The 26,248-nt window shown below is 40.1% G+C and overlaps 1 protein-coding gene across 28 annotated transcripts in view; it reads left to right on the forward strand.

Annotated features, from left to right (window-relative positions):
* DTNA (dystrobrevin alpha) overlaps positions 1 to 26,248 on the forward strand; it is a 383,284-nt gene that overhangs the window by 274,379 nt on the left and 82,657 nt on the right. For all 28 annotated transcript variants that reach the window (XM_053571194.1, XM_053571212.1, XM_053571216.1 and 25 more), the window contains 2 exons: positions 7,111 to 7,324; positions 18,723 to 18,808. In XM_053571194.1, coding sequence (XP_053427169.1) covers positions 7,111 to 7,324; positions 18,723 to 18,808 — 300 coding nt within the window. The remainder of the gene's footprint in view (positions 1 to 7,110; positions 7,325 to 18,722; positions 18,809 to 26,248) is intronic.

The raw sequence follows: 26,248 nt of genomic DNA on the forward strand, positions 1-26,248 counted from the left end.
CTTAACCAGAAAATTAAAGTAAAAGTAAAATGTTATCTTTGAAGGTTATGATGCTTCTTTCCAAAGATCCTTACCAAAGAGAAAACCACCTTGGTAATAAAAGCATAGCGGGGAGCAAGGGAGAGGTTGAGATTGGAAGCTTCAAAAAAATGGGTGAGCCACTCAGGTGTCGCTGTGTTCACATTTTATAAAGGTTTATGCTCACTAATGGAAAACAAATCTGAATATTTCACTTTTGTTAATATTTTCCTTGTGATCTCAGGGTTTGGTTAATATGAGTGATGCTAATGTCTTCAATGTAATCACATCAAAATACATTTGTTGACCTGGCAAAGTATAGCATTTACTTGAGTTCTTCCTGCCTAACGGATTTGTAAACACTATTTTGTCATGATAAGAGACTTGAATAAGGGCATAGATATAAATTATTAATTTAAGAAAATCTTAACAACTGTCTAATTGGCACCTGGCTTTCTTGACCACAATGTTCCCAGAATTTTTATGATTTCTTTAAAATAAATTGCTCTGATGGGCGGCGCCTGTGGCTCAAGGAGTAGGGCCCCGGTCCCATATGCCGGAGGTGGTGGGTTCAAATCCAGCCCCGGCCAAAAATCACACACACACAAAAAAAATAAATAAATAAATAAATAAATTGCTCTGAATCAAAATGAGCATCTCTTGTCAAGAACATCCTTTAAGGCACACTCCGTAGCAGTGGTTCTCAAACTTCATTGTCCATCAAAGTCACCTAAGGACCTGCTAAAACCTGGGGATGCCCTGGACACACCCAAGACAGGGAATCAGACATCATAATTTGAGAGCCACCCATGACTCTAAAGAGCAGCCTTTGTTTTCACCACCACATTGTTGGTTCTAGATGGGGATCTGAATTAGCTCACATAGAAGTCACTAAGCCTGCAACTTTATAAGATGAAAATTATTAATAAAATGTAAAAATAAATAAAAATAAAAATAGAGAGGTTTGCTCATTGAAAAATTAGAACAGTGTTACATAAGGGGCAATAGACAAGATTGCTTTAGTTATGGACCCTGCTTTTCTGTAAGGCCCAATATGAACTCCTCTGACCCTATCAGCTCAGTACATCTGAACACCCCGTCTTCATCCACTGCTCTGCGCCACTGGTCTCTGCATCCTCTCCTTTCCAGAATGTTCTTCCTTCCTCATCTCCATCTGTACACTTCCTGCTGTGTTTTAGGAATCAACTTGAGCCTAACACCCTCCTCAAAACCTTTCCAAAGTCTCCACCCTATAGTGACATGCCTGTGATTTGAACTCCTGAGCACTTTTACAATCTGCACCGTGAATGTGAACTTGTGAAGCAGTAGAATCTTGTGCTGATCTTCAGTTAGGTCATCTGAGTGTGTCTTTTCCCCATGGGAATACAATCTCTTTTATGGTTAAGCTCTCAAATTTCATTAAATCACTAGCATCAACCGTAATGCTTTGTAGATCCTTAAACATTACTGTTTGGATTTAATTTCTTTTGAAACAATTATGGAATCTAGCTTCTTGCACCGTTTCCCAGCTCTGTATGTGTAAGCATATGGCCATCTTTCTCCATATGTTACACCCGTGTGTGAGTGATGAATGGATGGTAAGTAGTAACACACTGAAGAATTCTTCTTTTTTTCTCATGAGCTGAGGTTCACTGAATCTCAGGATAGGTATTTGACCTGAAATTGAACTAAACTGGTCATCACTTTGATCCAGTCTCTCATGGATTTTCCATAAGGAGTAAAACAAACCTGAAGTTATAGAATGAACTTTGTATGAAGGGACAGGTAGCTTCCTAACTGACAGAATAGAGCAAAGAACTGAAAAAATTATTTGTAAGGTGAAAAGTTTCATAATTATACCTGAATATGACTGTACATTTTAATTCCTCTTCACATTTCTCTCAAAAGTAAGAATGATCCCTAAAGTGTACATAATGCTTTATATTTTACTGTTTTCCCATGTAAATTTTCACTGTTCCTCAGGACACCTACACAATAAGAAAGGTGAATATTATTATTCATACTGTAGAAATGAAGGAAGTTTACTATCTATCAGCCCATTTTTTCTCTATAAGAGAAAAAGATAAATTTATTTACAAACAGCAGATCATTACATTGTATGCCTTGAATATGTTGGTTATCATAGTTTGTGTCAATTAAATTTTTTTAATTGAAAAGAAAAAATGTATTATTGTTACATGCCCAATGCACTTACTCGCCTAATACCTCTGTCTCCACCATATATAAGTTCTGTGTAGAGTCCTTGCCTGTCTGTACACTCTAATAGAACTCAGCAAAGTGCTGTCCCACCAGTAGGGCTGGGGAAGAAGGCGAGTAGCAGTTTAGGGTAATGAGTCTGATAAGGAGGCATTCCTGACACTCACAAGGGACCCCATTCCTCTCCCCTCCTCCTCACACCCCTGTGATGTCTAACCCATCTGAGACGCTCCATAAAAGCATTTCTACCTAAAGTCTACTTTAAGAATGAAATTTCTGAGAGTTGTCACAGCAAAAAAGACAATCCTTTTATGTGAATTTGTCTTTGAGTTCTAAGAACATCAGAACTTCGTTGGATAGCTAAAAGAATGAATCTCCATAATTAACTTTTCTACAAGCCAGCAAACATATTTAAGAATCTGCTATGTGAAGGACAACAATTTGGCGCTTCCAACCCGGCATGTCAACCAATCAGAAATATTCCCTGAACTTAATTCTCCTGCTCTGAAGAGTGTGGCTATAATAGAAAATTTATGCTGGGAGTACTGCAGTGAAGGTCAGGGAATTTCAATCTAGGGAGGGGAGAAGTGGTTGAATTTTCAGGAGAAACAATATGCCTTTGTTGCAATGGAATTTGATGGCTAAGTCAATGACAGAACTCTTCCTGTGTTTACCTGCATGTTTCACAGAAGAGAAAACAAGTCATGGACAAAACCTCAACCCCAGTCACCCTCACTTCAAGTGTAGAAGGCAAGTGGGTGCACATGGACAGACACACACACACACAGAGTCCATGTGCTAGAGGATATATGTATATTCCCAAAGGCATATCATATCAACAAATAATATTCAATTCCCAGCCCAACTGCAATTCCCTTTTCTCCTAATTAGGACAGCACATCAGAATGCAATAAGTGACCTCCTTATAGATGTAGACCTCAAATCTTTCTAAAAAATATGCATGCACATAATTCTATAAATCATTCTGAAACTGCATATTAATTGATAGTAATCAGCTTCTTGCCACACATCTCACAGCCTATTAGGACGTACCAGGCTCGGTTTGTCTTTAGGCCAAAAGACTGACAACAACTGACTTCAAGCAGTGTTTCTTGCACTTAAATGTAAATGCAAACCACAAAGTGGAGTTTCTAATTCTCTAGGTCTGGGGTGGGGACTGAGATGCTGTGTTTCTCAGAAGCCTGTGCTTTGCTACTCCAAGTGGGATCCTGGGCCAGCAGTAGCAGTGTCACCCAACCCCATTTTACAGCCTGGACCTCGTCTCTGGGGTCCAGGAAAGGCTGGCCCTGGACTAAGTCATGAAATAGACTGAATCCTAAAGTTGTCTTTTGATATTCCTGTCCTTCCAGTGCCCTCTGCCCCATATATTACCCTACTTATATGATTCTACTATTTCCCATGAAGTATATGACATCAGTTAATTCCATCTAAGTATAACTGGGTTTGTCATGTTGTCATTTTCCCCAGGAATATCTGGATTTAATTTATCTCCGACTATGAACTAAGGGCTCCATCATCTATTTAAAAAGCCTAAGACATCAGCAAATAGATAAGCATTTCTGGAAATCAACAAATTCTTGTCTACCCATTTGCAGTTCTTTCGGCCACCACACCAACCTAGCACTTTCTACCTGGGACTGCCTAGATTTATGGAAAACTATTGAAGCTTTAACTATTTCCATTTATTTGTGAAAAGTAACTCTTTGGTATTAATAATTAACACCTGAGTCAACACCATCACTTTTGAGATTCTGTGAAATACTAAATGTTAGTTTAAGAATACATTTTGTTTATTGTTGATATGGCCAAATAACTAAGAAATTTCATTACACAAACTATTGTCTTACCAAGTATATTAATATAAAATGCTTGCAGTTGTATGGACCAGGGAACCTCCCTTCCAGTCTTCTGTGCCTGGTTAGCAGGTCCTCTGTGGTGGACAGTTGAAGCTTGATAGCTAGAGTAATAAAATATGCACAGTGCCATCTAGTGGTTGATAATTATTATTGCACAACCTAAAAGTCTATTTCTAAAATGACTTACCAGCACAACAGTAAGCAACACATTTATACAACTGTCAGATTTTTAAAACAGACTTCTTACTAACTTCTTTCCTGAATATCAACTTCACATTTCTTATCTTTCCCAGTTAAATAAGTGAAAGTCTTATTATACTTGTTTCTCAATAATAATAATTAATTTATATTGAATGCTTCTTATGTCCTAGGCTCTATGTGAAATGCTTTACGTGAATTATCTTATTTGAGCCCGAAAATAACCACATAATGGAGGAGCCATAGTTGTCCTCATTTTACAGATGAGGAAGCTGAAACTTAAGGAAGGGAAGTGATTTGCCTAAAGCCACAGGGATAGCCAGTAACAGAACAAAGCTGCTGTCCAGCTTCCTGTACCCTTCCCACTGTGACCGCACTTCCCAATGCGGTGACAAGGAAATGAAGTGTCCAAAGAAGCTTTAAGAACGGAGCCTTACTCACCATGTTTCTAATTATACAATATGGTAAAATCAATTTAAACTCCACTAACTTTTCACACACAATATATGATCAAAATTATGGGTTGATTAATTTGTTGAATTTGGGAGACTCAGCTAAAACTTAGTTTTTAGATTCATCTTATAAATTAACAATAAATGATGTAGGATGGCTTTAGATCAGAGGGTCTACCAAGTATATTAATATAAAATGACACAGAAGAGATTGTGTATCTGTATATTGTGTTATTTTAACACAAATCTCTATCAATTATTGAGTACCTAGTGTGTGGTAGGCTCTATGGTCAGCACTTGTAAATATATTTTCTCTTTTAACCTCTCTACAATTCTCTCTGGATGGCATTAGTCTCCTCATTCATAAAAAAAAAAAAAGAATAAGAAAATTTATAGAAGTTAAATAACTTGCTTGGTTTTACAGTAATTAGTGGAGCCAGGCATGAACCCCTCCCCCCCAATTTTTGTGAATGCGAAATCCTAAACCTTTCCACTATTCCACCCCTGGAATAGAAGTAAACTATATGCTTGATTACAGTTTCTTCTGCACACTTCTGGCCCCCGTGCAAACATCCTTGGCCTAAAACAATAAGCTCCAGCTACTTCCCACTGCACATCTGTCTATCTTCATTTCTTTCTTCCCTTCAAGGCAGAAATGGTGTTTTTAAGCTGCACTTCTGATCTGGTCACTCTCCTACTTAAAAACCATGTCTTCATGCTCAGCATGAAAAGCAAATCCTCATTGTGGCTGCATTACTCCTCCAGCCTTATCTTGTATTCCTGCCTTATCATGACGACATCGTAATCCCATTTATGCCTAGCAACCTGTGTGTCGCAGTATGTCATCGTTTCGGATCATCTGTTTTTGTGTGAGTGTGTGGATCACATTTGTGTCCCCACCTGACTCTTAGATCCCTGAGGCAGGAACCACATCTGTGTTGGATGTTGCCACTGAGGCCCCTGCCCTACCCGTGTCTTGCACATCATGATAAAAACCAGCTTTCTTTAAATTGCTTTAAATTATCCATTCTCCCAGTTAACCAGAATTTGTATTTTATTTTTCCTTACTTTAATACTTGGAATGTGTGGGGACACAGACAGGGGCCATCTTTATCTTAATAACGTTCATATGATTTCTAGATATGAACAATTATTACTTCCCATGTGACAGGCCCTATTCCAAGTGCTTTACAGGCCTTCTCTCATTTGACTCTCATAGGAATCATCTCAGGGTAGATGCTATTTCCACTCCTATTTGTTTGAGGTGAAGACTCAGTAAGGTTAAGTAACTTGGCCACCTGTATATGTAGGATTCAAACCAATACCTTATGATTCTTCAGAGCTGTGCCCTATTGCTTCTTTAAAAATCAAATGCATCCTTAGAAAACCCTGTCTCACTGTTTAGTCATTTCTATATGACTCACTCATTTAGTCAAAAGATATTTATTAAGCTTCTGTGATTTATATGGTGGTGGGTGCGACAGACACAGTCTCTTCTGTGTCGCATACAATGCAGAGCAGGAAGGGGGAAACAAGCAACTGGTCCACACAAGAGTGCCATGGCAGATGGTGATGGGGAAGAACAGCCTTCTGAGGAGATACACAGGAGGAGTACAGCCCCTGGAGGTGGGGCCAGGGACATATCCTTGAGGAAGTGGTGTTAACGGCAAGGTCTGATGGATGATCAGATGAAGAGTAAGCAGAGGCCAGACCCCAAAAGAAAGAAACTGTGCACCCCATGCCTGGATTTCACATTAATGGGAAGTTATTAATGAACTTGAAGCAGCGTATGAGTGGCATGTCAGCTTTACAGTTCAGAAAGAATTGGAGTGGGAAAAGAAGAAAGACAGAAAGAACTGACTCAGTCAACCAGTGAGGAATAATGGTGACAGCCCTGGGTGACAGAATCAGTGCAGGCAATGAGTGTCCATGAAAATGGCAGGATTAAAGTGATATTTGGCAGACACAGAGTCCGTGGGACTTGGTCACTGATAGCATGGGGCAATGAAATCTAGATTCCAGCTGGGTGAGGGGATGTGGGTAGGGTGCCATTCACCAGGGAGGGGATTATGACCATACTTCAAGGGTCATCGTGAAGAATGGAAACAACTGGTAGTAGATAACCTACCTGCAATGGTGTTCAGTAAGCCATTTGCTGGCTATTACATACTGCAGCCTCGTCTATGTTGTAGTCTGTATATTGCACCATTATGTTTGCTTATTTATGTCAACCCTGTGATAGCTGAATGCAGGTGAGGAGCCTAGACCAACAGGGCAGATGGACACGTAAAGTAGTGTTTGCCTTCCATGCACTTTGGCCTGATGTGTTAACTCTGCTTTAATCGTAGTGCACCTGGTGGACATTTGGAATGTCATAGAGGCCTTGCGGGAGAATGCCCTCAACAACCTGGACCCAAACATAGAGCTCAACGTGGCCCGCTTGGAGGCTGTGCTCTCCACCATTTTTTACCAGCTCAACAAACGGATGCCTACCACTCACCAAATCCATGTGGAGCAGTCCATCAGCCTCCTGCTCAACTTCCTGCTTGCAGCCTTTGATCCGTAAGCTCTCTCTGAATGTCTGTTCCCCTCTGTGTGCGTGGTTTCCATGTCCTCTCCTACTTCTCAGTCTTTTCCCCAAAGAATTTCCTAGAGTAACAGTCACATTTTTCTTCATCAGATGTTGATGTCACTGTAAAGTCTCTGTGTGTTGAATATAAATTTTAAATGCTGTGGAAAAGACTGGAGAGTAAGACAGTGCCAGAGGAATTGGAAGACAATTGAATTTTCTGTGCTGACCTTTATTTAACTCATCCCACCCTTCCTAGAAGCTATGCATGCTCCAGCGTGTTGCCTGTGGAGCAATTTAATGAAGTGTGAAGTGGGAGAATGTTTTTAACTTGCTTCTTTGCAAATTATTTAAGACAGTGTTTCTGAGATGTCCTAACAAGGCCCTAGAGCAAATAGGAAAGAAATTGAAAAGGGTTTCTGGACCAGCCTAGTCAAAGTGACCATGACTGGTGTTAAATAGACTGGTGAATAGCGCACCACCACAGAACAATAGGATGCTGTCCACGGCCCCAGTGGAAACTCAGCTTCATCGTTTATAATTTCCCCTCATAGAATCAGAGAATTTCAGAGCTGGCTGAGATCTGAAAACGTCACCCAATCTCTCATTTTACAGGTGAAGGAACTGAAACACAAAGAGATTGTCTCCTGTGCAGTGTCTTCACAGCTTATTAGGGGTCAAGTGGGGACTTAAGTATTCAGCTACGAATACTTAAGTCTTTTCCAAGGTGTGTGTGGCAGACTCATAAAATGTAAAATCTCCCCTAAATTACATTATCGGCATAAAATCTCAAAAGGGCTTTTGCCAATACCCTCTAGTCTGGACTGAGAATCACCCTTTCTAATTTCACTACTTGTTTTGAATATTAAAAAGGAAAATTACTAACCTGACCTTTCAGGAATCATATTTTAACATTCTCAGAAGATTTTGCTTAGTCTAGTGACCTGGCCAGGGCCTGGGAGTATTTGCCCCAACACTGGAAATGTTCCAGTCAAGCTAATGTTATTGTGCAACTCACAAAAGTCACCAGCTGTCACTTTGCAACCTGGAGGGTCAACGATATTATTCCTGTTCATTTTTATGAGTGGACGTTGTCTCCATGATGTTTATATTTTGATAAATTTTCAAGTTGAAATAAACAGTTTTAAAATGGACAGTCCAGATTGGTAAACTCCTTGTTTTGACTGTGAGACTTCAGAAATAGGGGCACAGCTCTGGCCCGGTTGCCATGGTAACCAGGCAGCTGGGCACGTGAGGGGGGCTGTTTCCACATGACAGGCAGCAGCATGGACTCAGGCTGTGGAGTTTCTGCAACGGCATTTCCATCCTGGCCCCTTCACAAGCTTCCAGACTTGCCAATAAAGACGTCAGCGGCCTTGTCTGTTAGCAGTATAACAATGGGAAATGTAATTTCCACTAAATCCTAGAATATTGCTAGAGGGTTCACAAGGAATCAAAGCTAAAGACGAATTTACACCCACTCCATAAATACACAAACGGGACCAGATTAGCAATAAGGAAGAGGGTATTTTCCGAAATATGTAGGACTCTCACTAACAGACTTAGATTTTTCACTTTTGTTTATAAATATTGGGTAGATTGTGTCTATACATAGAGAAATAAATGTTCTTTAAATAGCTACTGATAATGTAGCGTGGACATAAATTTCATGTGCAACTGAAATTAGTTTACTATTTAACAAGTAGTAAATTAGTTTACTATTTAAATTAGTTTACTAATTAATAGTAAATTAGTTTCCTGTTTAAATTGCACATGAAATTTATGTCCATCCTGTATAGCTGAGTCATTTCAAGACCAGTGAATGCTATGTTTAAGGACTATCCTAAGATGAGAAACCATTCACATAGAAGTTCAGAAGAAATGTTTATGTGGTGTCTGTTCTTGTTACATTTAGGAAGGCCCCTTACGTCTAGTTTCAATAATTTTACTGTAGTGGATTTATAAACACATCCACAAAGAAATCCCAGTCTTCAGCTGTGCTTTCTCTCCTTTGCCATAGCAGATAAGCATAGGCAGTCCTACTGACACTCGAATTTTCCATCTGATGGCATGGAATTTTGGATATGTAAGCCGTCAGGAAGTACAACTAACTGGAAATGTAAGAATAAAATGAATGTTCTACTCTATTTCTTATTATAGTAAACTTCCATTTATCCAAATGAGATCCAGTATGGAAAACTGATGTCACTTCCTGCCACCTGTCCCATGACAGAGCCCAAGTGTTGAAGAGTAGCTTCTGTATTTTGGCAGATGTGAACGAGTCTGGTACTGGTAAAACAAAGATGTGCTGTTGCTATTATAGAATCATTAAAACATTGAGGGGATTTTCTCCCACTTGCTGTATTTTAAATGGACATATTCATAAAAAGGGAACAATTCAAAATAAAAATTAGAGATGTCATAAGAACTTGGACTCTAAAGAGGTAAATGTTAAAAAGAAGAGAGAAGATACTCAATGATGTTGAAGTAAAAAAAGAATGGAAGAGACAGTACAGAAATTTGAAGTATGAGAAATTGCATTCAAAGGAACTTGGTCATTTTTCTAGGGGGGACTTAAAATGCAGCCAGTTGGACTCTGCCAAGAAAATAGTAATCTGAAATGAAGATGAAAGCTTAGCTTACTCAGATGTATCCCTGGGAATCAGACTCACCTTTCCACAACCACAATTCCCCCAAAAGACTAATAGCACTGCCTTCCATCCAAAAAAAAAAAAAAAAATATATATATATATATATATATGGATCTCAATTCTCATACAAGGATGCTTATTATAGACCATTATCAGTTTTTTGGTTGCAAAGGTTTCTCTGCTCTTTGGCCAAGTCATCCCCTTAGAAGATAAAGTACATTGCTACCTATGCAGGATGATTTGTAGAATATTAGGAGGTAGCAATGGCCTTTGCCCATGCTGGCTATTCTGTCATTGAAGAAATAGTCCTTCAAATCTAGAAGACTTTTGTTCTTCCTGACTTTCCTTCTAAACATGGCTGTATTCCAGGGAGGAGGGAATCAATCACCCGGGGACTGATTATCAACCAACTTCTTAGCAGATCTTTCCATGGCCAGAGCTACTTTTTCTAGGATGTCTAGGGAAGTGGATGGGTGCACCTGGGAATGGTGGAAAAAGAGGTCGCTGAGGATGGGAGCCAGGGCTGAGAGGGAAGAAGGTACATTAGAAAACATTGAGCACTTGGGCCAGACTCTTCCTCTGGTCTCTTTCCTGCTGTGCACCCCAGGCACTGGCCTCCACCTTCCTTTCTTTGCCGTGGATGCCTCCCATCTGAGGCTCCCTCCTCCAGAATCCACTCACAGCCTGGCAGCACCTTTTTCTCTCACCTCTTGTTCATATTGCACTGGGGGGTAAAAATCTCTTTGAAGTGTTCTAAGAACCTTTACTGTTATTATTTTCTAGTAAATCAAAAATAATTCCCAAGAAAAACAGTATTGCAGAAAGTTACAAGATGAACATAATTCTCCACCGTCTATAAGAGGCAGCCTTTTTGAGAGGTCTGATACCCTGTGGAGCCCTTTGCCTCTCACAGCCAAGTTGACTGCCCTCCCCACATCCCACTGTGGCCTATGGCGGCTGTCTGTGTGTATGGCTGCTTCTCGTGAGTCACTTCAGGGGAGGACTGTGTCTTGTTCTTCTTCATATGCCCAGCTCCTGTGAGACCAACACGAGAATGAATCAATCAACAAATATCAAAGGTCCATCTTCTTAGCTCTTGTCACACTAATTTCTTTGATTCTTTTTCTAATCTCCAGTTGTATTATCAAAACTAGCGAGCTCCAGGCATCTCGATTCAGACCCTCGGGGTCTACTTCTGCTTCACGGAAAAAAAGCCAGGTGGTCATAGTTGCCAATATGGGTGATGCTGTTTTTAAAAAACACTTCAGCGTAACTTCTGTTGCTTGCATCTTACTTCCAAACAACTTTCTTCTTTACTTAATCTCATTTCAATTCAGTAATAGTAGGACAGTTCTTCATAAAATAAATTATGTGACAGTGGCCCAGTTTTAGCAAATATCACTTTCATATAATATTCAGTCATTCAGGAGTCATAGTGGAAAAACAATAAGTATTAAAAGGAAAATCATTTGCATGTCCTCAAGGGTCCCAAGCTATAGTCTTAATGCCAGTTTTCTAATGATACAAGATATATCTCTAATTATACGATAATCGTAATAATAGCTACGATGTACTGAGCTTTACTGTATGCCAACAATCTTATGATTTGGCTTCGTGTTGTTATCATTCTGCACGTTGAGGAGATGAGACAGCTGTGACAACAGAAGGCTAAATAATTTGTAGGTCATACACCTCCATACTAGATAAAGTGAATTGGAAAAAATCGTTTTGTTCCAGGAACAGAATCAATTTCAGTTCAGCTCTATTCATGCTTTCTATTACAATTTCTTTAATAAGAATTAATGTACTTATTTTCCTCCCAGACTTATCCTGCTGATTGTAAGTTATTATTATGCGCACATTTCTAATCTTTCCAGTTTGTAGTATTTAGACATATTTGAAAGAGTGTACATGAAGGAAATATTAATACATGGACTTAACAAGTTTTACATCATAGCATTGGAATCCATCCTGTGACAGCCAACAAAAGCAATGAACCCATTGTCTTACGTCGAGGAGACATAGTCCTCGTGTTTTCCTCTCTATTTGACGAATCACACCTTGCTGAGCCATGTAAACAACCGTTCCCACGGCCAAGGCCCTGACGCTGTGCACCGCACCACAGAACTATTTCAAATGTGCAGATACAAAATGATATTGGAACTCTGCTGAAATCCTTCTGCCTTCTGCATTTTAAAAATGAGTCTGATGTTTAATGCAAGATGTCTGATCCAGTACACAGTCATTTCTCTGGGCACTGACAAAATGCATTGTTCGTGTTTGAGACCCTGTGTATCTGGAAAGGAAAGAAAGAAAACGTACCTAAAACCAAATGTTCTTCTCTTTTCTTCTGTTACCTATATGGCCAAAGCCAAGCATTCAGAACAATGTTTACTTGGCTTGGTGACTTTTTTCTTAGTACATCTTAAATTCAAGATGACCATAGAACATTCTCTTTTAGTAACCAAAATGTTGTTCTTGTGAAAAACACTCCATACATGCTGGTAAAATGCAAGCACTTTCTAGAGAATGTTCACAATTATAGACAAATTGTATATCCTTAATGTCACTCATCTCTCTGACTTTCACTTTGGACAAGTGGAAGTTGGAATTGCAACGGGATAAAGGAGACACCCCAGCAATGGCCCTTTTCTCTCTGGAGAAACCCCCGGCAACTCATCTGGCCCAGGGATATGCATTCTTTTCCCAGATGTTTTGCTAACTTTGGGGGAGCCCAAAGAGATGCTGGATCCGAAAAAGGGGTGTCCTTTCTGTCCACTATCCTCAAAACAAGAGTGATTCTGTATGTGATCATTTCAAAATTCAAGGCTTCACATAACTTCACAACCTAATAGTAAGAGCCATAAAGTCAATCATTATAATTTTACTCACTTTATGTTTCCCAGTACAAATCTTACATAGTAAATCAGAAAGTTTCTTTTCACTTGTGTATCCATTTAATTTAAATAATGTATATTAAGAGCTTGCTGTGTGCTAAGTGCTATGATAGCCCAGAGATAAATGATAAATAAGACAAGAGGAAATGAGACGAGCTTTCCTTTGTAAAAATGTGTGTATTAAAATTAACTTTCTCTGCCTCTTTATCTCCAACACATTATGAACAAATGGAGAGCCACATCTTACTCATCTATACGTTCCCAACCTCTAGGACAATGCCAGTAAGTATTTATTGAGCAACTAAGTGAGTGATACACATGAGCAAAACAGATAAAAATTATAACAGAGGCATGTTATAGAAGCAAGGAGAAGGGAGTGATTCAGTTAATTAAGCCATCAAAAATGTGTGAGAAAGAACCATTTGAGTTCTATGCCTCTGCTTACTGAAAATGTTCACCAAATGTTTTTGTAAAATATGTTGGTGAAAAAAGGGCTTCTGATTTTGTACTCTTAATAGAGAAAATGATTTCTCCTGCCTGTTCAAGAAAACATCAGAATTCAAATATCACTTCTGAAGACATGCAGCCTATCATGGGATTTCGTAACCTCAAACAGGAAAATCTCTTGGCAACTTGGTGAAAATTTACGTTCTGTTTTGAGTTGAGCCTAATATCCCAGAGCAATTGATGTCTATGTGTTGTCTTTCCTTCTCATCATAAGCAAATTTTCTCTTCACTGCAACTTTTCACAACCAATAGTATCTTCTTAGTTGAAAGAAATTAGTTTGTCTTTATATATAGTTACAGAAAACACAGCCCAGACTAAACCAGTTACTCACTTTTTATTATGACAAGTCAAGCTCTGAGGTGATAATTAATGTACATGTTTTTAAAATAGGCACTCACCAATCACCATAGATGTTAATATTTTAGCTAAAGGTTTAGTGCCTTCCTCTCTCTATTTTCAATCATCCATCCCTTAAGATAATTTACAAATTCTAAGAGTGAGAAAAAGTATAAAAGGAAATAAGAGATTTAAAGAAACCTTGATTTATGAAGCCATTTCAGTTCATACCTTTGATACTTTACATATGTTAACCTCTGTCTCTTAATTCCCTTGTTAGTTGTTAATTAAATACCAGTATACAATTTAATTATCTGGGAATGTCAAGCTAAAACAAGAAAGTCAAGTTTGTATAGGCAAAAGCTCCAGGAAAATTGGCTTAGAACTAATACAGAGGGTGACAAAAAATGTCTACACATTTTAGGACAGGAAAACATTGTATTAAATGTATAATAGTCAAGTCACATTTGACTTATGCAATTACCAGAGGTGCTCAATGTGACTCGTATTCATCTTTTATTATTGGCATAGTGAGTATTATAATATTCATACAGTTGTTTACTTTCTTAAAATGTGTACTGTATTTTTGACATCCTCTGCCAAAATACAAGAGTTGAACACATGAGTAAGGCATGCATTAAGCCTTGCATTCCCTCTGTACATTACAATAAGTAAAATTTTATCACATTATTTTTAAAATAAAATTATTCTTTTAATTTAAAAAGACACTCTCCTAGTAAATTTTTAAGTTTTTACTGTGTCTGTTACATTACTAAAGAATCAATTGCACTAGCAGCTTTAATTCCCAAAGAAAAGCTTGGAGGTGGTCACGTAATTGATTACAGACTCCTAAGGCCCATCCTACCCCTCAAAGTCTGTGGTCCCGACACGCCCACTGTGATGCATCAGTCTCTCAAACACCGCTGGCTCCGTTGTGTCTTTTTGAGGTAGCAATCAGAACTGCACACCCGATTCAAGCACGTATAGATGAGTAAGATGTGGCTCTTACCTTCCATTTGCCATAGCTTTTTGTAAAAGCAGGAAAAGACTGACTTTTTCTATTCTTCTCCTGCTGTGGCTCCATTCCCAGTCTTTTTGGCCCACGGTATTAGGGACAATTTGCGGTTTCAGTCCTCAGCACTCACAGCAAGCCTGCTTCCTGAGCCATGGCTGACAGCCAACATTCCACAGGTGCAGTTTTGATACCTTACCCCTAGAGCAGCCGTTCTCAACCTGTGGGTCACGACCCCTTTGTAACAGTGAAAATACATCCTGCATATCAGATATTTACATTACGGTTCATAACAGTAGCAAAATTACAGTTACGAAGTAACGACGAAAATAATTTTATGGTTGGGGGTCACCACAACATGAGGAACTGTATTAAAGGGTTGCGGCATTAGAGGCATTAGGAAGGTTGAGAACCACTGCCCTAGAGGCCTCGCCGTGGACTAACTCACCTTGGAACAATGTGCTCCTTTCCTGCTGATTTGCGTAAGACTCCTGGGAGTTTCCTGTCATCCACCCCAATGAGCTTCCACTTCCCAGACACTTAACAGATTTCACTGACTGTTCTACATCAAACAGATCCCAACTGATGATAATTCCTGAAGAACACGCCTCTGACATTGCTCCATTTGGGGTGTGCCAACTTCTCCCTACTCCTTGCTTCCTGAGTGCCTCCATTCTCAATTGCAGAGTTAGTCATCTCCGCTTACTCCTTAAACTCCTGAAATTCCAGTGCCTGGGCAAGCCTGGTCTGAACTCCCCCAGTCTTGGTGTGCTTACCATGACCCGAATCCCTGCATACCCCCAGCCCCAAATCCATCTTCATGACAAGGGTCACATTTGCCGTCTGGCATAGCAGCTTGCGTAACAAAAGATTCCAATGGACTAATTTCACCCTTGAGTTCCTCCAAAACTCTCATTCGGCCTCTTGGTGATTTATTTAGATATATTGTGTCAATTTGGCAGAGTAGCTCTGATACAACCACTGCTGGATTTAATCTCATCAATCTCCCATTTCCAGGGACAGTGCAGGCCTGGTGATCTCCCCACGATCTTGTTCATTAAAAGCGAAGGTCTAAAAATCCACCTGTGAGCTGTCATGATTTCATCCTTTGGAGAACGCTCCGTTCCAAAGTCAGCTGTGGTCAATTCTCTCTCTCCTCAGAGTTAAATTGTTCTCTCTGACTCATTGTATTACTCTTGAAGCCTCATAATGTTCCTCAATTTCTTTGCATCTTAATGACTGCATTATTGCTATATTATTCCTCATATTCCTTGTGGGCTTTTCTGTTCTCATTACTTGAACCACATTACAGTTTGGGAAAAGAAGCCAATTACTTCCTGAAGTCAAATGTTTCTTGCTTGTACTTATCCCTGCACTGGAGAATACAGGGTGCAGGAATAAGTTTGAATAAGGTGGTTTTTACAAAATCTCTGAATGTATATTGCAGCTACCTGCTGTAAAAATAGTGACAACTTACACGGTGGCCATTAAAAATTCTAAGGGTACCTATTACAAGGATTAACACCCATTCCCTCCTGTAAGAAATTTATTGATCACTACTTCTATGTGAGACAAAGCGCTAGGTACTAGGAACTCAACTAATTCCAAATATGTCATCTCTGCCCAAATTCAGTCACATTGCAGACATCTAAATAACTCAAGGTCACTCAGTGTGACTGGTGACAAATAATAGATAAAAGTGAAGGGCAGAGGGATTGCTTGGGATGAGCGTGCTAGAGAAAAGCTGTTTTCAGAGCAAAGTGAATGAGGACATGGAGCAGCATCTAACAAATGAGGGGGCTAGTGGGCAGACCATGGGGAAGGCCAAGGACCAGAGGCATGGGACAGCGTGCCTGGTGTGTGAGGTGGCAGATGAGACCAGAGGAGCTTGCTGCACAGGCCATGGGAAAAAGTTAGAACCTGGTCTTGTGGGCAAGAGGAGGTAAGGAAGTTTGAAACAAAGATATGGTCAAATTTGTACATATTTGTGCAAAGCAGAGAGTGCAGGCTAGGAGACTATTTTAGAGCTTACTGCAATACTAAAGCAAGAGCTGACTGAAGCAACAAGAGTGGGAATGGAAAGATGAGAATTAATTCAACATACAGTTAAGAAGTATGTTTGAGTCTCTCAAACATCTGTTCAAAGCAATAGTGAATTTATATCCAGGCTCACACCTATAATCCTACCATTCTGGGAGGCCAAGGCAGGTGGATTGTTTGAGGTCAGGAATTTGAGACCAGCCTGAGCAAGAGGAAGACCCTGTCTCTACTAAAAATAGAAAAATTACAGGTGGCATGTGCCCATAGTCCCAGCTACTCAGGAGGCTGAGACAATCACTTGAGCCCAGGAGTTTGAGTTTGCTGTAAGCTATGAGGCCAGAGCACTCTAGCCTGGGGCAACAGAGTGAGACTCTGTCTTAAAAAAAAAAGATATGAATTTAGGAAGAGCAAGAAATCCAGGGTGACCCTTGTTTCGGGATTCATTTTTGCATAACTAGGTTCATGGAGGTTCCACCAACCAGAAGAGGAAACATAGGAGGAAGACTAGATTAGCATTGGGTTAACCTGAGGCCTACAGAAGAGCTCTACAAAGATAGTAAGTCCTATTGTGAACGCACTTGGTTTGGCAGGAGGTATCCAAGTGGAGATTTCCAATAAATGATTGCATAAGTCTGGTGCTCGGGCTTAGAAATATAAATGGGAGAGTCACGAGCATAAGGCTCAGTCAGTTTTGCAATCTGGCTAGCTATATTTCAGGGATTACGTTAAGAATGACAGCAATGAAGATAAGTAACAAATGACTCCCCTCTGAAATCCAGTAAGGAACACAACCACAAATATTTATTATCTTCTCCTTCTAAAATATATCAGGTATATGAATTTTATTCATATAAATGATTTTTCTATATACCAAAACCTTGTCAGTATAGATTTTACTTACCTTTCAGCCACATTATTGTTCTAAGTAACTCTTCTCATCATTAAGTGTGGCAACTATTAAAGAAATGAATTGATAATAAGATGTGCTTCCTGATTCTGGGTATATAAGAATAAACAGTTTATTCCAGCAGGGAAATAACTTAGCAGAAACATTACACTTCTTACAGTATGCCCTTTATATCACGTTTTGTGAGGGACAGGTTTGTTATACTTCCTGAATCAATTAAGATCTGGCCACACGTGTCATTTGGGTAGCAAGAGCACTATTCAGACACAGCTCCTACTTTCCCTCCTCTAATACCAGCTCTGGGCTCCTCCTTCGTGGGTACAATGTGAAGTGGCTGTGGCACACCTCACGGGTGCAGGACACAACTAAAGAGGAACTGTGCCTACCGGATGCAAATGTTGTACTGTAGTTGCTTGTACCCTCACGTTAACCTGACATTCAAAAAAAATAAAATAATTGAACTTAAAAAAAATAAAAATAAATCCTCATAATACCCCACCAAAAAAATTTAAAAAGTAAAATACCAGCTCTTCTTGAAAAGTAAATTTATCACACTTGGCTTGTGGGTAGGAAATAATGGTTGAAAAAATACACGTGATGAAAAAGTCCCCATTGTTACCCTAACCTCAAATTGAGGAATTTTCTTTTTAACAAAATGATGTTTCTGAAGCCTTGTTTAAGGAAAGTGGAATTGTTACGCACCAAATCAGTTTATGAAACCCAAAGTGAAAGCAGGTTCTGCTGTTGACATCCAGGTTAACTAGTGAATGTTCTCATGGCTGTTAGCCCTTGAGCAAAGGACAAACACAAAGAATAAACTGGAAGATGCTGGTGTCTCTTGAGAAAAGTTAATATAGAATAAACAGTTTTTCCAAAATGTGCTTGGAATTGTATTCCCAACCTTTTCTAAAATGGATGTGTTCACATGTATGCAGCTACGCGCCCTGTGATTTCTACAGAACAGAAAATGTCAAGCCTTGTTACTGGAAGTGCTCCAAATAACATCATGTTTGTTTCTTTTTTCTGTTCTCTTTAAACAGGGAAGGCCATGGCAAAATTTCAGTATTTGCTGTCAAAATGGCTCTAGCCACCTTGTGTGGAGGGAAGATCATGGACAAATTAAGATGTAAGTGATGGTTCCTTGTGTCTCCCAGTACCACATTTTCTCCTCCCCGGGGCTACCCCGGTTCCCTGCCCATTCTCGTTTTCCCTCATTTTGTTTGAAATACAGTCTTCAATGATCTTTGGATTTTGTCATAAAGGTGTTCTCATGTTGAATAATGAAACAGACACTTCCCTTTGCTTAAATCTGCTAAGGATCACCAGCTAAACTCAGCCTCAGACACCCCTTGTCTTACAGCCAGCTCAAGGGCCAACGGGGCAACTTCCCCCTTAGATATTCCAAAACCAAACCTCGTGGCACATTTCCTCATTCTTCTCAGCCAGTGTTGTCCAAATCCCTGGAATCCAAACTTCCCACAGCAGACATTGCCACGGCCTAGGATAGGAATTACATAGCGACGATACCGAGAGAATTAACTGACTGGCAGTAACAACCCCGCAGCTGAAGGACTTTGAGTATGACCTTCATGTACATGTTGTCTCCAAATATGGTAGAACTTTTTAATCACCAACACAGTCGGGGGTTGTTTGTTGGTTTTAGGTAAAAAAGGCTGAGGCTCAGAGTGTTAAATTCAATCACACAGCTAAGATGACACCAGGATTTGAGCCTTGAAGCTTTTTTCCTGCACCAGTAGCTCTTAGATTTTTATAAGCATCAGAATCACCTGGCGGGTTTTTTGAAACATAAATTTTGGGGTCTCACCCCCAGAATTTCTGACTCTATAACCCTAGACTTGGAGGGAACAAGGATATTTATCTTAGACTAGTTTAAAATGTTGTCGATGCTGCTGTTTAAGAGAAAAATGTAAAACTCTCTCTCTTCCCCTAAACACTGAGTCTGGGTTATAATGTGGTATCAGGGGGGCATTCTCGAGGGAACTGGGAGTTCCAGAGCATTCGCCCAGCTGTGTGGTTAATGAGCTGAGTTAGCCTGTGACGTTTACTTCACTTCTGTCACCCTCAGCTTTCCTCTGAATCCTAAATTTAGGGATTTTGCTAGCTAGCCGTAGAGATGGTTGCTTCCCTAGCTGCAACAGCTGTGACTCGCAGGCATCACACTCACCTACTCTCTGCCAGCTTCTGAGCAAGATTTCTTGCTTCTTGATCCACTGAGAGGAAAAGGATGAAGGGAGATACAGAAAAAAACCTTTATTCCTTTGCAATTTCCCCAGACTTACTCCAGGGAAGAGTTCTTTTGTTGGACCAAAGCCTCAGGTAACAGGCAGCTTCCTTCACTTCCAGAAACTTCCTTCCATGGAAGAACCCTGTGCAGCCAGGATTCACAGAAGCCCAATCAGACCTTGGGAGGGGCAGTATAGTTCTTTTTCATTAGCCTGAAAGATATGGAAAGTAAAAAATTATCTACCTCAATGTTTGATTGAAAGATAATAGGTAAATTAGATGATGCTGGAATCAATGGCATTTAAAACAAAAAATAGCTTCACAGGAGTTCAAGACCAGTGCAACACAATGAGACCCTTTCTCTACAAAAAAATAAAAATAAATTAGTAGGGCTTGCTGGCATGTGTCTGTACTCCCAGCTACTCTGGGAGTACAGAGTACTCCAGGAGGATCACTTGAGTCTAGAGGTTCGAGGCTATAGTGCAGTGTTTTTTAACCTCTCTTAGCTCTCAGCACACTTGAACCCAGTTAAACTTCCACAGCACACTTAAATGATGTTGATCAAAAAAAAGAGTAAACAACAAAAAGAATATATTCACTGTGCTTTGAACATCTTCTAAAAATAAATTAATGGGCTCAGCGCCTGTAGCTCAGCAGCTAAAGCACCAGCCACATACACCAGAGATAGTGGGTTCAAACCCATCCCGGACCTGTCAAACAATGACAACTGCAACAAAAAAATAGCCCAGCGTTGTGGCAGGCGCCTGTAGTCCCAGCTACTTGGGAGGCTGAGGCCAGAGAATTGCTTAAGCCCAAGAGTTTGAAGTTTGATGTTGCTGTGAGCTGTGACACTACAGCACTCTACTGAGGGTGACATAGTGAGACTCTGTCTCAAAAAAAAAAAAAAAGAAAGAAAAGAAAATAGTTTAATGAATGATCTTTAAATATTTTCTCAGCACTCCTGAAGTCCTCTCAGGGCACCCCAGGGTGCTCCAGCACACTGGTAGTAAGTCACTGCTGTAGTGCGCTGATTTTACCACTGCCCTCTGGCCTGGCCAGTAAATCAAGACTCTACCTCTAAAAAAATTTAAAAAATAAAAAATAAAAGTTAGCATCAGAGCAATCCAGAAGGCATTTCCTTCAGGGTTATGCTAGGAAGAGAACGTTTAGCAAAATGAACCAAAGGAAGGAAATCCTGAGGGCTTTTTTGCCTTGTGAGCTCACATCACAGCTGGCCATTTATGGTGAGGACATTAAATCTTGAGGAACATTTCCAAATATTTATTCAGTATATTAATGGGTTCCTAGATAAAAGCGTCTCATATTAGAACAAGTTTGATGACAACAGAGAAAGCCATTTTTCTGCACGTCAGTTCTCCTCTGCGCCTTTAAGGTGCCAAGTTAACTCTGAGCCCTCCAGGTCCCAGGGGGCTACATCTTTCCACCCAGCTGTCCTCAGGGGCAGACTTCACCCTCCTTCTGTGGGTGACATAGGGTGCAGCAGTCTATTCCAGAGGCCCCCTAGCCCTCAAGTCCTGTTGTCCAGGGTGGCATCACAACCCAATACCTAAACCAGTTGCTGGTAAGAGGAAAGGGACGACAGCAGTGACCACAGAGCCACTTTCTCCACCTGGGCGAGGAGAGGCCACGTCTTTCCCATGGCCCAAGAACATATATGGGACCAATACAGATGAAGGAAGGAAATGGCTATCCAGTAGGGACTAGCAGTGTCAGTACAGTTGCATAGCTTGAGGTAAAACTAAGAGTTTTGGAGCAGATCTTTGCCAGCTATCAGAACCTTCACGGTTCTCTGGCAGGTCCAGGAGTTCAAAGCACATGATGTAACGGCTGCAGCGCTTTTCACTCACCCATCCCTGCACCCTGCGAAAGACGCATTCAGTGAGAAAAGATGTGTGCTCTCCAGTGGCCAAAGTCGGTCCTCTCAGCGCAGTGAAACTGCAAAAATGCATGAGTCTCCTGGGCAGTGAACTACGGCTTTCAGTCTGCAAAACCTGAATGTCAACAATGTCACACATTCTGTAGAAAAGTATCTCCCATCTCCCCTTCAAAAGCCATAAACCTGAATCCCAGTCCCTGGTTCTCTGACTAGGAGTCACTCTTCACACAGTTAATTCCAGGGGGATAGTTTTAGTGGTTTCCTGGTAACTTGGTTGAAAGCAATTTGAACAAAAACAATTTAGCTAAAAACAGTTTGGTTGGAAGAATGTCTCCAGGATGTTAGCTAATCAAAAATGAATATCTGGGCCAGGCCCCTGTAGTCCCAGTTACTTGGAGGCAGGAGGATGGCTTGAGCCCAGGAGTTTAAGCTTGCAGTGAGCTGTGATGACATCACCGCACTCATCCCTGGGCAACAGAGCAAGACCTTGTCTCAAAAAAAAAATATATATATATATGTGTGTGTGTGTGTGTGTGTGCGCGTATGTGAAAATATATAGAGTAGACATAAAGTTCGCGTGCAATTTAGAATAGTTTAACATAGTAAATTGCACGTGAACTTTAAGTCCACCTTGTGTGTGGACGCACATATATATACACACACACATCAGTATTTTTAATTTCAGTGGTAATTATTGACTGAATGAGCAAATATGGGAAAATCTACCCACACAACCCACCCACATACAGCAGTGGCTGCCCCTCGGTGAGTGGAAATGTGGGTGTTTTATAGTCTCCTTTTGCTGCCTTGCATTTTAATGATAAAGCAGGCAAGGCCATAATTTTCTGCACTGCTTTTGTAATTAGAAGACTTGAGATGAAGGGAAATGGAATTCTGCAGGGTTTGAGGGTTTTGTTTTGCTCTTCTTTAAATTTTTCAAACTCGCTTTAAGCCATTATGCCAATTGTGCTTGTTTGGAAATTTTTCTATTTTGTGCACAGGGAGGAAGGAGATTTGGTTTGTTCCAGCTAGTCCTTATTGTTAGCTCTGAGCAAGAGTAACTGGCTGAAAATAAATTAGAATTTTTAAAAAACAAAACAAAAGAAAGGAGGCAGCAACAGAAAATTTGAACCTGGTTTTTTTAAAATGTTTAAAATGCATTAAGGGGAACAACGTCCCCCTATTGTACCACAATTTCCAGTCATTAGGGCTGCCATCAACGTGCAAGGCATTCTTCATGTGACTCCAGAGAGCAGCATGGACACAGCCCGGGATGGGCAGGGTGCCTTCTGCGGTGTGGACTGTCGCAACCTAAAGATAAACTGACCTGGTACACTGCTGTTCTGTCAGATTGCTCTTGGCCTGATTATAAGCTCTTGTTTTAATGGCTTAGGACACTTATTTGTACTTCTGCCTTGGGGCTTCTGGATAATCATAAGGATTTAAAAAAATTCTAAATTCCATGCTCTGAGGCTGGAATGTCATGTGCTATTCTAATGCTTTGGGAGGACTTGTTTTATTTTGTTTAAAAGACTAGTATTATGGCAAACACCACGTATTTATTGATTTTTCTATTATAGAACTGGTTGTTCTGCCCCCAAGCCTACCCCCAGGGTAATGTTTCTAAGGCATTGGCCTGCTTTAAAATTTTCAGTATCTCCCTGTACGTTTCTGGACACTATCTAAACTCCTCAGTAGAATTCGACTCTACAAGAAGAACTAAATTTTGTCATTCGTGGCAACATGGGTGAATCTGGAGGATGTTATGTTAAGTGAGACAAGTCAGGCACAGAAAGATAAATGCTACATGTTCTCATTCATACGTGGGAGCTAGTCAAACCAAACTCATAATAGGAGTAGAATTGTGACTATTAGAGGCCTGGCAGAGCAGGGGGAGGAGAGGGTAGTTAGAGGGTGGTTAACAGATAGGAAAGCACAGCTAGAGAGAAGGAATAAGTTCTGGTGTTCACCTACGGTGCATTTTACAAGGGTACATGTGAAACTTACTAAATGTAGAATATAAATGTCTTAACACAATAACTAAGAAAATGCCAGGAAGGCTATGTTAACCAGTGTGATGAAAATATGTCAAATGGTATATAAAACCAGTGTATGGTGCCCCATGATCACATTAATGTACGCAGCTATGATTTAATAATAATAATTTTTTTTAAAGTTCTGGTGTTCAATAGCTCTGCAGGGTGACTATGGTTAACAATTTATCGTGTATTGTCAAAAAGCTACAATTAAGGATTTTGAACATTCCCAACACAAAGAAATGACACGTGTTTGAGGTGATGGATGTGCTCATAACCCCAATATGATCATTACACCTTGTATACATGTATTTAAGGATCATTCTGTATTCCACACCTATGCACAATTATTATGCTTCAACTAAAAATAAAAGGAAAAAATTATATAAAAGAAAGAGAATAAAAATAGGAACAAATAAATAAATGCCTTAATAGAGCTTTTAGAGTTCTTCATATCTCCACCCTCCCTCTCACCAGGCCTTTAAGGGCACCCAGGGCCCTGCCTCAGAGGACCCCTTGGAGACCCTCGAGTGGTTGCATTCACTCCCCTGCCTGTGCACATCCCAATCATATTTACCAAAACCCACCCCCTTGCTCTGCCTGAGGAGTCTTTGTACTTGGCCCAGAAGTCCCCTCTGTAGCAATTCTTTCCTCCTGCCCTTCTCCTGGGGACCTGCTCTCTGGCTCCTGATGCTTCCTATATACCCCCCTGCTCCAGGGCTCACGCCACAGTGTTCTCACACGGGGTGCTCGTGATGCCTCGTGTGAGCACCTCACTCTCAACCTCGATGGTCTAGGACTTCCCAGAGGCCCAGAATGACATCCTGCTTTTTCTGCACATTTATCACTTAGCCTGGTTTCACACGTGTAGTATGTGCTAAGTTAATGTTAGTTGGATAAATTGATGAATGTAGATCCTTCTAAAGCATCTGTGGCTTAGAATATGGTCGAGAACCTGATAGAACAATCTCGTTGGGAAGGCAAAGCCTAAGCATATGAAGTAGAAGGCAGAATAATGCAATGTGGAATGAATAGTAGAAATAGCCAACATTTCTGCACCGTGTTCTACGTGCCAAGCCCTATTGTGAGAAGTTTATTCTGTTAACTAATTCTACCCTTGAAATAACCTTCTACTGTATCTAATAATACACACACATATATTATAGGCATATTACTTATGTGTGTACGTGTCGGTGTGGGTATATACAGAGGGCTCAGAGCTCAGGTACAACTCATATCATTTTGATAGCTTCCTTGGAGTCCCTTCATTTTTGAGGTGAAAGCTATATTAATTAGTTTGATGTAAGCACTCCAAATTGTATAAAAAATCAACACATTTACCCCACAAATGCATAAACATATTCATGATCTATGTATATATGACTTAATAAAAGGAATAAAAACAAAACAAAAATTCTGAGTGGCTTTTAACAGCCTCTTCCTTTAATTCCAGCAGTATAGCCTTAGTTTGTCTGGTGCTGAACAGACCTTCATCAACACAAATGATTTTAATATTAGTTTCAGGTTTGTGAAAGGTCCCTCTTGGTTCTCCTTCTGGCTGTTGCTCTGAGGTTGTCTAAATTCTTTCAATAGGAGATTTGAAAAGCCTAGGCTACTCTCCAAAATTTGCCCTGACCTAGAAAGCCAGAGCCCAGAAGGTAATTATGCCGCCCCTATTATCATCAAGCAACCCACCCCAGAACAAGATGGCAGCTCTCAAAAGAAAGTCAATTTACTCTCCTGGGTTTCTTTTCCTCCCTTTCGGTTGAAATTCTTGAGTTTCTATGTTTGGAATTACATAACGATCTTTTGCTGTTGGCAACTTTTCTTTTGTTTGTCCAGTTACAGTGGAACATCATACATAAAATTCAAGTAAACAATGGAGATGAATGAAAATATTCTCTGCTCAAGTAGAATTTCTATAGCCTCACGATTAATAAATGATTTGAAACATAGTAAAAACTCTCTATAACTTGAGTATTTAATCAAAATAAGAGTCAATTCATACCATCAAAACATAATCTAAGAAAAGCCCTGTGATATGCTTAGCATCTGACTTCAGTATGAAAACAATGTCCCAGATTACATTTTGACCTTGAAAATTAAACCCAAAATGAATGGAGATAGAGTATGGAACTCACAGAAGCTTATTCCAGCTGCTGTGCTGGCCTAGTGACAATCTAGTTAGCCCAGTGAAAACCTTTATCATGGCAAACCTTTCCATTCCAGTAGAGATTTCCACAGAGGAATTTCAAAGTACCTTGGGGAATTACACCATTAATAGTCATTAAGTGCACACAGTGGCAGAAACTGAAGAACAGAGGTTCAGTGAAGTCACGGGTTCTTCAGAGAATTATCGCAGGAGCCTGGTTTTACCCCATCCATCACC

This window comes from Nycticebus coucang, chromosome 19 (genome assembly GCF_027406575.1).
Source record: "Nycticebus coucang isolate mNycCou1 chromosome 19, mNycCou1.pri, whole genome shotgun sequence".
Classification (NCBI taxonomy): domain Eukaryota; kingdom Metazoa; phylum Chordata; class Mammalia; order Primates; family Lorisidae; genus Nycticebus; species Nycticebus coucang.